The sequence below is a fragment of the Aotus nancymaae genome, unplaced genomic scaffold (genome assembly GCF_030222135.1).
Source record: "Aotus nancymaae isolate 86718 unplaced genomic scaffold, 86718_ANA_hifiasm-v0.15.2.pri h1tg000011l, whole genome shotgun sequence".
NCBI classification, from domain to species: Eukaryota; Metazoa; Chordata; class Mammalia; order Primates; family Aotidae; genus Aotus; species Aotus nancymaae.
In genome coordinates this window covers 42,289,476-42,304,423 of record NW_026988422.1, presented here as the reverse complement: position 1 = coordinate 42,304,423, position 14,948 = coordinate 42,289,476, and the positions used below count along the sequence as shown (strand labels likewise).

Sequence of the window (14,948 nt, the reverse complement as noted above, 5' to 3'; positions counted from 1 at the left end):
AGGTGATCTGCCTGCCTCAGCCTCCCAAAGTGTTGGGATTACAGCTGTGAACCACTGTGCCCGGCCTAAAATGTCTTATATACATCTTAAATTACTAGGAAGTTGGACTGCAGCTACTTGTATATTTACTTTGCCAAGGCTGGTCTCAAACTCCTAAGCTCAAGCAATTCTCCTGCCTCAGCCTCCCAAAATTCTGGGATTACAGGCATAAGCTATTGTGCCCAGCCTATATTTTATTTTTAACAAACCTTTAAAATCTAATTTTAATAATAATAAATGTTCATTATATGAAGCCTTAAAATATATAGGAAAGTTTTTTGCCTTTTATTTTCTTTTCGTTTTTATGATGAGGTCTCACTATATTGTCCAGGCTGGACTCAAATTCCTGGGCTCAAGTGATATTCCCACCTCAACCTCCTGAGTGCAGCTATTACTACAGAATCACACTACAGTGCACAACAAGAAAAGTATTTGTAAGGTTGAAAAAGAAAAAAATTACGAGGCCATGTGTGGTGGCTCACACCTGTAATCTCAGCACTTTGGGAGGCTGAGGCAGGCGGATCACGAGGTCAAGAGATCGAGACCATGGTGAAATCCCGTCTCTAAAAAAAAAAATTAAAATTAAAAAATAATAACATAAAAATAAAAAATAAATCACCCACCGCCATGACACGGACAAAAAAATTAAAATAGGCTGGGCACAGAGGCTCACGTCTGTAATCGTAGCACTTTGGGAGGCCAAGAAGGGCTGATTGCTTGAGCTCAGGGGTTTGAGGCTACCTGGGCAACATGACAAAACCCAGTCTCTACAAAAAAATACAAAAAGTAGCCAGCCATGGTGGTGAATACTTATAGTCCCAGCTACTCGGGAGGCTGAGGCAGAAGGGCAGCTTGAGTCCAGGAGGTCCAGACTGCAGTGAGCCAAGGTCACAACACTGAACTCCAGCCTGGGCTACAGAGTAAGAGCCTGTTTCAAATAAATAAATAAATGATTTTAATGTAATATAAAAAATTATTTTAAAAAATCACCTGTGCTCACTTTAGCAGCATATATTTAAACACAGAACAATACAGAGAAGATCAGCATGGCCCCTGTGCAAAGATGACATGCAAATTTGTGAAACATTGCCTATTTTTTGTTTAGTTTTGTTTTTTGAGATGGAGTCTTACATTGTCACCCAGGCTGGAGTACAGTGGTGTGATCTAGGCTCACAGCAACCTCTGCCTCCTGGGTTTGATCGATTCTCCTGCCTCAGCCTCCCGAGTAGCTGGGATTACAGGTGCCTGCCACCATGCCCAGCTGATTTTTTTACTTTGAGTAGAGACAGGGTTTCACCATATTGGTCAGGCTGGTCTCAAACTCCTGACCTCAGGTGATCCGCCCACCTTGGCCTCCCAAAGTGTTGGGATTACAGGCATGAGCCACCACCCCTGGCCAACATTTCTTACTTTTCTAAAATTTATGTTTTAGTTTCTTAAAATCACCTGTATTGTCATCACTCAAAGATAAATGATCACTTAAAATCTGGGAGCCAGTATCATTATTATCCTTATTTAATCCAGAGAAAGAGACTCAAATAGGTCCCAATAATCTCCCAAAGATTTTTTTTTCTTAGAGAATAGATCACATTTACTCCTGTAAACCAGAGATTTTTGAATGCTTTTTTGTCTAAGCACATACTTAAAATATGTGCTCTGTACCTCTTCCCCCAAGAACAGAGTCTAAGAAGAACTGATATGGAAATATCTTAATCCAGCTATTAGTCCAGAGATGGCTGACCCATCCCTGTAAAAGTCTTATACACCTGATTCTGGGACAAAGGGAAAATGAATTATTTCATCAGAATGTAGTAGTAATTGGGGTCTAAAGAATAAAGGAGAGAACTAAAGAGATGCTCATTCTTTCCCCATCCAGGAGGAAGTTGAGGAAATGACCTGGCATTTCTTAATTTGTTTTGAGAACTATGGTTCTACTGAAAGGTAACCTCTGTTATATATAACCTTCAAAATGCCCTCAAATGCACCAAACATAAGGCAAGAATGAGAAAAAAGTGCCCTCTGGTCTGCATCTGAACTCCAAGTACAGAGGCCAGAGGACCTCCCAATGACCACCGCTCAAAAACCATCCAGGCAAAGGAAAGGATCCGTTGTTAGGACTCTTATACACACTGACGAAAAGTATTTTGTAAATATGCAATGAAGAAAAGTTAAAAAGAGACTGGATGAAATATGTTTTCTTACCTAATAATATAGATTGGCAGTTTGACTCTCACTGATGTAACAGATATTCTAATGGGCAACAATTATGTAGTGAAACAAGGAAGGTGAGTACCATATTTCCCCCATGCCATGCTGAGTGTGTATAGAATGTAATAAGTAGGTCCCCATTATGTGAAGCAGCTGTCCTTCAAGGCACTCAGCTGAAATACGGGAAGAAACACAAGGTGGGGACTGGTTGCTCTGGAACTGGGTGCCATTGAGATGCTGAGTATTTTGAGCATGAGGAAGGCAGGGAAGTAAGGAAACTTCAAGATTTCAGAGAGGAAACTGCCTCTAATGGGCAAGGAATACCCATATTCCTAGGTCTCAGGTCCCAGCATAGAAACCATTCCAGTCTAGTGACTCTCAACAGAATTTACAAGTGAAATAAAATACTTTTAAGTAAGTAGGGTTCAAGAATAACAGCTGGGGCCGGGCGTGGTGGCTGATGCCTGTAATCCCAGCACTTTGGGAGACTGAGGCAGATGGATCACTTGGCCAGCCTGGCCAACATGGTGAAACCCTGACTCTACCAAAATTACAAAAATTAGCTGGGCATGGTGGCAGGCGCTTGTAATCCCAGTTACTTGAGAGGCTGAGGCAGGAGAACTGCTTGAACCTGGGAGGCGGAGGTTGCAGTGAGTCGAGATCATGCCACTGTACTCCAGCCTGGGTGACAGAGCGAGACTCCATCTCGGTAAAAAAAAAAAAAGAGTAACAGTTGGGCTAGTGACAAACTACACTGGAATAAAGTCAAAAGAACTGGGATAGAGCTCAATCCTCTAACCAGAGACTGTTTCCCTATCTACAAAGTAGGAATAATAAAACTGCCTTGACCACCTATCAGGGTAGTGTGAGACTAAAAGGAGACAGAGTAAGAAAAGTTCTAGAGCACCAGATACCAGGAAGTTCTACATACCTGCGAGGTACTATTTTATAAAAAGAAAATGAGAATTTCTGTGAGTTTGTTCTCTCATCTGTGGAAAAAAAAAGTTCAGATGATCTCTAAGACTTCGTAACATTACAGGTTTCCATATGAACTGAAAGTTATTCTGAGTCAGAGTAATTGTAAGGAAGGTTCTATAGTCATTATGCTAGATACTGACAATGGCCCGTAAGGAGATGTGTTTGAGAGGGCACAGTTCCTGATTTAGGTGTTTTTTCTGAAAATAAAAAAGAGTCAGAGGAAGATAAGTGCGGTGGCTCACACCTGTGCTAGGATCAGCACTTTGGGAAGCTAAGGTAGGCGGATCACTTGAGGTCAGCAGTTCGAGGCCTGGCACACACAGTGAAACCCCGTCTCTACTAACAAAAAAAATAGCTGAGAGTGATTGCATGCACCTGTAATCCCAGTTACTTGGGAGACTGAGGCACAAGAATTGCCTCCTACTTGGGAGGCTGAGCTTGCAGTGAGCCAAGATTGCACCACTGCACTCCAGCCTGGGTGACAGAGCAAGACTCTGTTTCCAAAAAAAAAAAAAGAAAAAAGAAAAAAGGGTCAGAGGCATTGAAGAGTAAATGCAATTTTTTTTTTATCCCAAGTGACAGGAGGCAGTATATGCAATTTAATGTCAGCCTGAAGACATGAAGAACAGCTTAGCTTTCTTTCCTTTCTACTGTGTAATTAATCAGACAAAGTACAAAAGACAATATTGTATTTCATCATGAAGCAATCATATACATTTAACTAGAAAGCAAAGAAAATCCTTGCACTCAATCACAAAAACTTGTAGTCTATTTATGAAGACAAGAGCACAAATGAAACGAAGTGACACCAAATAATGCACAATATAATTAATACTATATTACACTGTTAAGTAGGAAGTGTTGTAATTTCTTTTCTTTTCTTTTTTTTTAAAGATGGGGCTTCACCATGATGGCCAGGCTGGTCTTGAACTCCTGACCTAAGGTGATCCACCCACCTTGGCCTCCCAAAGTGCTAGGATTACAGGCATGAGCCACCGCGCCTGGCCGGAATTTCTTGTAAATAAATTTGAGCAATTAACTAGTCCAGGAAAATCACCTTATTATTCCAAATTCTTGCAATGAGATCTCAATGGTGTCTAGATACATGAAGCGTTACTGTCTGCTTGTGTATGTAGTGAAGAGGGAATAAGTATGTACAAAATAAAGTTCATGAGGAATCTTAACAGCTGTCACTAAGTTCAAGCACTAAAGTGGGGTATTCCAGCCTGACCTCTATGGCATTCCCTGGTTTCCTGACCCCACAACAGAGCACATGCAGTAAACTGGAAGTGTTACAGAAGAGATTACCAAGAAACGAGCCAAACGGTCACTTTTGATGGATAACAGAAGAGAAAGGAAGCTATAAAAAGCAGTACCACACAGCCTGATATTCTGAAAGACATTTTTTCACAGTACAAGAAATGTCATTTATAGTCATGGCTTTAAATCAACAGAAAAACGACTACAGGTGGTATCTGTCCGGCCGGGCATGGTGGCTCACACCTGTAATCCCAGCAATTTGGGAGGCCGAGGTGGGCAGATTGCCTGAGCTCAGGAGTTCAGCACCAGCCTGGGCAACATGGTGAAACCCTGTCTCTACTAAAAATACAAAAATTAGCTGGGCGTGGTGGTAGACGCCTGTAGTCCCAGCTACTCGGGAGGCTGAGGCAGGAGAATCACTTGAACTCGGGAGGCGAAGGTTGCAGTGAGCTGAGTGAGGTCGCACCACTGAATTCCAGCCTAGGCAACAGAGCGAGGCTCCGGCTCAAAAAAAAAAAAAAAAAAAAAAAAAAAGTTAATAGGCCAGGCTTGGTGGCTCACACCTGTATTCCCAGCACTTTGGGAGGCCAAGGCAGGTGGATCATGAGGTCAGGAGTTCAAGACCAGCCTGGCCAACATAGTGAAATGCTGTCTCTACTAAAAATACAAAAATTAGCTGGGTGTGGTGGCACGCACTTGTAGTCTCAGCTACTCGGGAGGCTGAGGCAGGAGAATCACTTGAACCCGGAAGGCAGAGGTTGCAGTGAGCCAAGATTGTGCCACTGCACTCCAGCCTGAGAGACAGAGTGAGACTCTGTCTCAAATAATAATAATAATATCTGTCAAGTATTTTTTTAAAATTATGGTTTTATATTTTAAACTTTCAAGAGTTTAGTTTCAGTATTGGCAAGATTCATCTATGTGGAACATCTTGTCCTAGAGATGTTGTATGTAAGAAGACTTTACTTTTTTTTTTTTTTTTTTTTTCCCCGAGATAGAGTCTCATTCTGTCGCCAGGTGCCAGGCTGGAGTGCAGTGGTGCAATCTCAGCTCACTGCAATCTATGCACCCTGGGTTCAAGCAATTCTCCTGCCTCAGCCTCCCGAGTAGCTGGGACTACAGGTGCATGCCACCACGCCCAGCTAATTTTTTTTGTATTTTTTAGTAGACACAGGGTTGTTTCACCATGTTGACCAGGATGGTCTTGATCTCTTGACCTTGTGATCCACCTGCCTTGGCCTCCCAAAGTGCTGGGATTACAGGCGTGAGCCACCGTGCCCGACCAGAAAACTTTACTAAACCAACACACATGCGGGAAAATATTAGCTGAGCAACGAAGGTCTTTTATGGGAAGCATATGCTAATTATGTGTTATCTAAATGGCAAAGCAGTAACAGAATCAGAGACATGAACTAACAAATGGACTGTTTTGTTTTGGCTATTTTGGAGGCAGGGAGGGTGGCAGGGACAGGGTCTCACTCTCTTACCCAGATAGGGGTGCAATGGCATGATTACAGCTCACTGCAGCCTTGACCTCCAGGGCTTAGGTGATCCTCCCACCTCAGCCTCCTGAGTAGCTAGTACTACAGGTGCACACCACCACACCTGACTAATTTTTGTATATTTTACAAATCTTTTTTATTTTTTTCTATTATTGCACCTTTAGCTATAATATTTTTTGTATTTTTAGTAGAGATGGGGTTTTGCCATGTTGCCCAGGCTGGTCTTGAACTCACTGGCTCAAGCAATCCTCCCACGTCGGCCTCCCAAAGTGCTGGGATTACAGGTGTGAGCCACCACACCCTGCTGGCCACTTTTTTTTTAACCCCAACTCATGACTGAATGGCTACTAGCTCTCCTCCTCCTCATCCTGTCATTTTTCCTTCCAATCACTCTTGCTTGCACCCTTGATGCTGCTTCTCCTATCAAATGCTTTCAAGGAGAGGAAGAGACAGCATCTAAGTGCCACACCACAGCATTATGACCTTGACCAATGTAAATCTTACAAACAGCCTTGCTTTTTAGTTTTACATGTGCTTCCAGATGTCGAGAATAATTCATTCACCAAAAATAAGACAAGTGTATCTGTCACTAAATTTCAGTTATTCCCCCATGCCAAGATATATTACACATGAAACATCTACTTATTTCCTCACTAATTTGACTTTATACTTAATGTCCAGTGTACCCATTTTTTTCTGGATAAAAAACTTTCAGAGCTTCTCTCCATTTACCCTCCCCCTCATCAATTAGCTAAATATCTCTTTGCTATAAAATCAGTGCATGTCTCTGATGTTATTTTATTTTTTGAGACAGAGTCTCTCTCTGTTGCCCAGGCTGGAGTGCAGTGGCACAATCGCAGCTCACTGCAACCTCTGCCTCCCGGGTTCTTAGAATTCTCCTGCCTCAGCCTCCCGAGTAGCTGGGACTACAAGTGCATGCAACCATGCCCGACTACTTTTTTTTTTTTTTTTTTATTTTAGTAGAGGCAGGGTTTCACTGTGTTGCCCAGGTGGGTCTTGAACTCCTGAGCTCAGGCAATCTGCCTGGCTGAGCCTACCAAATTGCTGTGATTATAGGCGTGAGCCACCGCGCCCGGCCATGTCTCTGATTTCATAAACAAATTACCGATTAATCTTTTAGCTCAGATGTTCTTGATCAATTTTTGTCCTAGCAAATCTGAGGGGACAAACATATATATATATATAAATTTTTTTTTTTTTTTTTTTTTTTTTTAATGGAGTCTTGCTCTGTTGCCCAGGCTGGAATGCAATGATGCAATCTCGGCTCACTGCAACCTCCACCTCCCAGGTTCAAGCGATTCTCCTGACTCAGCCTCCCAAGTAGCTGAGACTACAGGCACATGCCACCATGCCTGACTAATTTTTGGTATTTTTAGTAAAGACAGGGTTTCACATGTTAGCCATGATGGCCTCAAACTCCTGACCTCATGATCCACCCGCCTCAGCCTCTCAAAGTGCTGGGATTACAGACGTGAGCCACCGTGCCTGGCTGACAAACATATTTCTTTCTACCTATATTCATGGCTCACTAATGACAATAAACAATAAGAGAGACATATATAAGTTTGAAAAAACTCCAGGGCAGCTTCTGGCCCAAGGAGGGCTTCATCTGATGGAGAAGTGCCACTTTATTTAATTTATTCATTTTTAAATTTTTATTGAGATGGAACTACACTCTGGCACCCAGGCTGAAGTGCAGTGGAGCGATCTCAGCTCACTGCAACCTCCACCTCCCAGGTTCAAGCGATTCTCCTGCCTCAACCTCCCGAGTAGCTGGGATTACAGGCACCCGCCACCACGCCCAGCTAATTCTTGTATTTTTAGTAGAGATGAGTTTTCACCATGTTGGCCAGGATGGCCTCAACCTCTTGACCTCATGATCCACCCACTTCAGACTCCCAAAGTGTTGGGATCACAGGCGTGAGCCACCATGCCCAGCCAACAACCAAATTTCTAAAAGGCTAATTTGTAGGCAATAAAGACACAAAAGTTCAAGAAACAGGAAGACATAGCAGTATGTGTTTTTTTCCCCATGAAAGATGTATTAATAATTATTATGAAAAGGAAGAAAAGCAAGAACCACTGTCTCAAACTTTATATCCTAAGAATCTCTCAGAAGTCCCCTACCCAATCTAAAATGTCTACAGCAGCAAGTTTGAGCTCACAGTAGTAACACTGAGTTATATAGTGGTTGAAGAATTTTTTAACGAAGATTTTAATAGTTATTTTTTGAACTGTCCAAAATAATGAACTATTTGCTCTAACTCTGAGGTGTACTGTGCTAAGCTAGTATCTTGGGCCAAAGAGACATGATACAAACTGAAAACCAAGCATCTTTCTGAACAACCATGATATAGACCCTGCTCTCTTGAGAGAGGGGTGGAAGTATTAGAAGCTGGAGGCAGAGGCAGGAGCTAAAAATCCTATAGCGGAAAAGTCACTCAAAGGTTCATTTCCTACTGGGCAGGGTACAGCTTGCTGTCAGCTTTTTCTCCAATATGTGCACAAATTATTGGGTAGTGCTGTAAGATGAGCAGTTTTTTACTTCATTAAGCAGCTGCAGGTAACAAAGGGAACCCTAAACCATAAAAGATTTTATGGATGTGGATCTCCTCCAACACAGGTTTTGGGCTCCTCTAATGCTTTGGCTAAAAAGGAGTAAGGCAATCTCAATAGTAACTGCAAAAGTTAGGACTCTGACCTAAGTCTAATGACAGAAATACGGAGAATGAATGTGTTCCAAGTGCAGTTACTGCTTATATCTTAAGGAATAACAAAGACCACAAACACATTATAGGGTATTCCAGGCACAGCACAGATTCAAACTTAATAGAATATTGAGTGGCAAGGGTGGACCACAGAAACTGACTTCTGAAACAAGAAAAATGAAAGTAGCTACAGAAATAGCGGAAGAAAAAACTATTTCAATGTTTTTCTGTATTGTCTAGGCATTTAAAAAAACAGAAAACAAAACAAAAAAGCAAATTATTTCATAGACCCCCACTGATTTTCTATTAATTTGAGAGAAATTATAGTTCCTCCATTAAAAATAAAGAATATACTTTCACTACTTCTTGCCATACAAAGCAATTTTAGATCTATTAAATTATTTAAGATTAAGAGAATATCATGGCTGGATACGGTGGCTCAAGCCTGTAATCCCAATACTTTGGCAGGCTGAGGTGGGCAGATCACCTAAGGTCAAGAGTTCGAGACGAGCCTGTTCAACACGGCGAAACCCTGTCTCTACTAAAAATACAAAAATTAGCCAGGCATGGTGGTGCATGCCTGTAGTTTCAGCTACTTGAGTGGCTGAGGCAGGAGAATTGCTTGAACCCAGAAGGTGGAGGTTGCAGTGAGCAGAGACTGCACCACTGCACTCCAGCCTGAGCAAAAGAGCAAGACTCAGTCTCAAAAAAACAAACAAACAAACAAACAACCAAAAAAAAAAAAAAAGAGAGAGACTATCACCATAGTCAATCAGAAGGCAATCACTCCCAATATGGACATGCAAGGCCCTGGTAAATACTATTCACCTGCTAATTCAATTTCCTTATGTTAAATATACATTTTTTACTTTACTGTTAACAAATATTTTCCTAGACTACAGGGTAAGAAATTACACTGAAAGGTAACATCTGGCTTCTCTCCAGGGAATTCCTATCAGGAAGAAAATATTTTAAATCAAATCAGAGGCTGGGTGCAGTGGCTCACATCTGTAATCCCAACAGTTTGGGAGGCCAAGGTGGGTAGAGTCTCTGAGATTGAAAGCTTGAGACCAGCCTGGCCAATATGACAAAACCCCATCTCTACTTAAAATACAAAAATTAGCCAGGCATAGTGGTACGTGCCTGTAGTTGCAGCTACTCAGGAGCCTGAGGCAGAAGAATTGCTTGAACTGGGGAGTCAGAGGTTGCAGTGAGCCGAGACTGTGCCACTGCACTCTGGCCTGGGCGACAGGGCGAGACTCCACCTCAAAAAAATAAAATAAAATAAAATGAGAAACATGTAGAAGTGTTTCAAATATCTTTCCCCTGATCCCTGTCTTCCATTACGGTTCTGAGTTTAGGGCCTGGCATTGTTGGTATGTAATTTGGGAAAGTGACCTTGGTCTAGACAACGAACAGTTAGATTTTCTTCCTTTAAAGTTAACACCATCATTCTGAGGGATGTCGAATCAATCTCCCCAAAGAAAGATTCTTTTCTCACTAAAGTATTTCCCATTAAACTACAGCATCCTTGATAGAATTTCTTTTCTTTTTTTTTTTTTTTTTTTTTGAGACGAATTCTTGCTCTGTTGCCCAAGCTGGAGAGCAACAGTGTAATCTCAGCTCACTGCAACCTCCACCTCTTGGATTCAAGTGATTCTCCTGCCTCAGCCTCCTGAGTAGCTGGGGTTACAGGTGGCTGCCACTACACCTGGCTAATTTTTGTATTTTTAGTAGAGATGGGATTTCACCATGTTAGGCTGATCTTGAACTCCTGACCTCAGGTGACCCGCCCGCCTAGGCCTCCCAAAGTGCTGGGATTATAGGTGTGAGCCACTGCACCCAGTCTTTATTTTCTATCATGAAAGTGAGATTAAAAACAAGCAAACAAACAAACGAAAGTGAGATTTAAAAGATGACTCACTAGTTCTTGCAGCAAAAGTTTATGATGTGAAAAAACAACAACAACAAAGTAAAACAAAAAAAATAAAAGATGACTCAAAAACAAAAAAAGTTGACTACTGAGTGTACCACTTCTGCAATAAGGCAGAAAAAAAAAGGTACAGAATGGCTACACACGCTCTGCAGAAGGACCCATTAGATAACTAGCAGTACGATGAACATGACATTCAACAGCTTTCCTTACACCATTTTCTTTCCCTAATAAATTCTTCTATCTCTTAGGTTGTAAGTCTCAGTTTAAGGAAATAAGGCCAACAAGAGCCACCAATGCGAGGACCCTCAACTATCTAATGGTCCCAGAAGCCGAGGCCCTCCACACCCACCTCATCATCACTGTCGGACGTCTCTGAGTCTGACGAGGCTGCAGGCTGACTCACAGGTGGCTCCTTCTCCTCAGAGTCACTGCGTTTTCGCTTTGCCAGGGACAAGAGCTCCTAATGGGACAGAAATAGTCACATCAGTTTTGTTCAACAGAGAAAGAATATCCAAGAGTAATAAAATGCCCACCCTCTCTAGATCTGTTTTATATTTTTGTGCTTTCAACCAAAGGACATCATCACAGGGACTTCTATCAGCATGAATAGACTGACTGCTAGGATTCCGAGGTGCTGAAGAAATGTTTGCAAAATCTGTCCCTTCCTTTTTATTTTTTTATTTTTTATTTTTTTTTTTTATTATAGAGGTGGGGTTTCATCATGTTGGCCAAGCTAGTCTCGATCTCTTGACCTCGTGATCCGCCCACCTCGGCCTCCCAAAGTGCTGGGATTACAGGCGTGAGCCACCGCGCCCGGCTTGTCCCTTCCTTTTTAATGGGAAATATATGTCTGAAGTTGAAAAGGAAATGGAAAACTGAACTGGAGGCTATACTCAAATTGTCCCTAATTCTACCCTAAATGACAGAAGCATTGATTCTCTGGGACTGGTAAGAACCATGTTTACAAAAGTAACCTGATCACTGTTTTAACTGGTATAGCTAGCTAACCTTTCATTGTATTTTATGGTAACACTGGCATTTGTGGGGAAGCTTTGAATAAGCTTACAAACTATATATTTCTGAGGTCATTTTATATTTTGAATGCTTAAACCAGAAAAAAAGTGTCTATTTCCAGTGTTTAACCCAGGTTCTGACAACAAGCAGTAAGTGTGCTGGCCACTAGACCAGAATCCTAATTTAACAACCCCTATTCTCCCATTCACCAGCTCTGCCTTGTCCTGGTCACTTAAGCAAGATGACAGTAACAAGGAAGTACCAGTAACTAAGCCATGACTACAACCAGGATTTGCTCTGTCATGTGGTTCTCGTCTCCCTTGAAGTCTCCGCAACTCAGTCCTGTCGCTCAAAAATGCAACAAAAGGTTACTTGCTCTGCTTTCTGCTAATACCACAATTATACTATACTCACTAGATGCCAGGTACTTTTCTAAACATCTGATATTAATCTTCACAACAACTGTTATCATTACCATTTAAAGATATAGAAACTAAAGAGGTTTTTGTTGTTGTTTCTGAGAGTCTCACTCTGTCACCCAGGCTAGAGTGTAGTGGCACAATCTGAGCTGACTGTAACCTCCACCTCCCAGGTGCAAGCAATTCCCGTGCCTCAGCCTCCCAAGTAGCTGGAGATTACAGGCACATGTCGCCATACCTGGCTAATTTTTGTACTTTTAGTAGAAACGGTGTTTTGCCATGTTGCCTGGGCTGGTCTTGAACTACTAACCTCAAGTGATCCACCTGCCTCGGCCTCACAAAGTGCTAGGATTACAGGTGTGAACCACAGCACCAGGCTAAGAAACTAAGGAGTTTAAGTAACTTACCCAAGTTGTGTAACTTACCTAGTACACAGCTGGCACGTAATAGAGCCAGGATTCAAACCTTGGCAGACAGAATCCTGGCTTCTAATTAAGTCATGGTTTACTAGTCTAAAACACCTTTCCCTTCTGCCAAACGAAAAAGATACAGCTAATAAACACCAGTAAAACATCATTCCTTAATGATGATGGCACTATACAATTACGGATCAAGTGCCAAGGCAGATTTTAAAATAATAGAGTGCTACGAAGTATCTGTTTTATTCTTCCAGTCTCTATTTTAAGAATATACCCTCCCTCCTTGCCCAGAATGAGAAATGATCCTCTCAGATTAAACAGCTGATACTCTCTCTCAAAAGTGAGTTATGAGTTGTTCATAAACACTCATAAAATGTTAACTCTTGTCATTTCACTAGAGAAAGCTAACATACCAACTTCCTGAAAGGCTGAAATCATACTCTACTTTTTCATACCAAAATGGTAACTCTTTTTCATACCAAAATGGTCCCAAAGGAACCAAATGCAAATTATATTAACATTTGTGTGTTTATAGTCATGTTTTTTTCAAAGATGGGGTTTCACCATATTGGTCAGGCTGGTCTCGAACTCTTGACCTCAGGTGATCCACCTGCCTCAGTCTCCCACTGTGCTGGGATTACAGGCATGAGCCACCGTGCCGAGCGTTTACAGTCATTTTAAAACTCGAGGTAGGCCTAGGCGCGGTGGCTTACGCCTATAATCCCAACACTTTGGGAGGCCAAGGCGGGCAGATCACAAGGTCAGGTGAGACCATCCTGGCTAATACGGTGAAACTCCATCTCCACTAAAAATACAAAAACTTAGCCAGGCAAGGTGGCAGGTGCCTATAGTCCCAGCTACTTGGGAGGCCGAGGCAAAAGAATCACTTGAATCCAGGAGGCAGAGGTTGCAGTGGGCTGAGATTGTGCCACTGCACTTCAGCCTGGTGACAGAACAAGATTAGTCAAAAACAAAAAAACAAAAAAACTTGAGGTAGGCTGGGTGCAGTGGTTTAGGTTTATACCTGTAATCTAAACACTTTGGGAGGCCAAGGTGGGAGGCTCGCTTGTAGAGACCCAGTCTCTACAAAAACAAAACAAAAAATGCAAACAAGGTATAATTTATATATAGGATATTTTATCCTTTCTAATATACTTTTTTTTTTTTTTCAACAGTCTCGCTTGGTAACACAGGCTGGAGTACAATGGCACAATCTCAGCTCCACCTGCCAGTTCAAGCGATTCTCCTGCCTCAAGCCTCCCAAGTAGCAGGGATTTACAGGCATGCACCACCATGCCTGGCTAATTTTTGTATTTTTAGTAGACAAGGGGTTTCACCATGTTGGTCAAGCTAGTCTCAATCTCCTGACCTCATGATTTGCCCACCTCGGCCTCCCAAAGTATTAGGATTACAGGTGTGAGCCACTGCGCCTGGCCTATACTCTTCTAATATACTAACACATATAGTTCTATGAGTTTGACAAATACTTTAAACCATGACCACAGTCAAGATCTATACCTTCTCTGATATAGAGAAGATCTAATCTCTTCTCTGACCCCTTCAGATTCACAAATACACTAGTATTTCTGTTTTTATACCAATTCATTATAAGAGAGATTTGGATTTGCTATCAATCAAAACACAGTAGACATCTGTTAAAAGTTACTGTAGGCCAGGTGTGGTGGCTCACACCTGTATTCTCAGAATTTGGGAGGCTGAGGCAAGTGGATCACCTGAGGTCAGGAGTTCGAGACCAGCCTAGCCAACATGGTGAAACCCTGTCTCTACTAAAAATATAAAAATCAGCCGGGCATGGTAGGAGGGTGCCTGTAATGCCAGCTACTCAGGAGGCCGAAGCAGGAGAATCACTTGAACCCAGGTAGCAGAGGTTGCAGTGAGCCAAGATCGCACCACTGCACTCCAGCTTGGGTGACACAGAGCGAGACTCCATCTCACACACAAAAAAAAGTTACTGTAACTAAAGTGTTAAGACATTAGTACTGGCTTCCTGTTAAGAAGGTTCCACAATATATCCCAACATCTACACTCTATAGTTCCATCACCCCTCAATTCTCTTGTCTTTCTTACATCCCTTCTCCCATTCCCTGGCAATCAAAGCCCTGTTTTCTGTCTCTATAGAACATCATATAGATGGAATAATATAGTATCTTTGCCTTTTGAGTCTGGCTTCTTTCATTTAGCATAATGCAAGTGAGATTCATCTACATAGCAGCATGTCTCATTACTATATCCCTATTTTTGCTAAATAGTATTCCACTGTATGAATGTACCACAGTTTGTTGAACCATTTACCAGCTGAAAAACATTTGTGCTACGTGCAGTGGTTCACATCTATAATCCCAGTACTTTGAGAAGCCAAGGTGAGAGGACTGCTTGAGCCCAAAAGTTTGAGGCCAGCTGTGATGGCTCACACCTGTAATCCC

General features: G+C 42.0%; 1 protein-coding gene and 1 non-coding gene across 2 annotated transcripts in view; one reads left to right on the top strand and one right to left on the bottom strand.

Moving 5' to 3' along the window:
* Window positions 1–14,948, bottom strand: part of RTF1 (RTF1 homolog, Paf1/RNA polymerase II complex component) — a 69,783-nt gene that overhangs the window by 35,779 nt on the left and 19,056 nt on the right. The window contains exon 2 of the mRNA XM_012462451.2: window positions 11,002–11,112. Within this exon, the coding sequence (XP_012317874.1) occupies window positions 11,002–11,112 (111 nt within the window). The remainder of the gene's footprint in view (window positions 1–11,001; window positions 11,113–14,948) is intronic.
* Window positions 1,032–1,137, top strand: LOC135274361 (U6 spliceosomal RNA). The gene has a single exon (XR_010342203.1). It is a non-coding gene; the product is annotated as a U6 spliceosomal RNA (small nuclear RNA).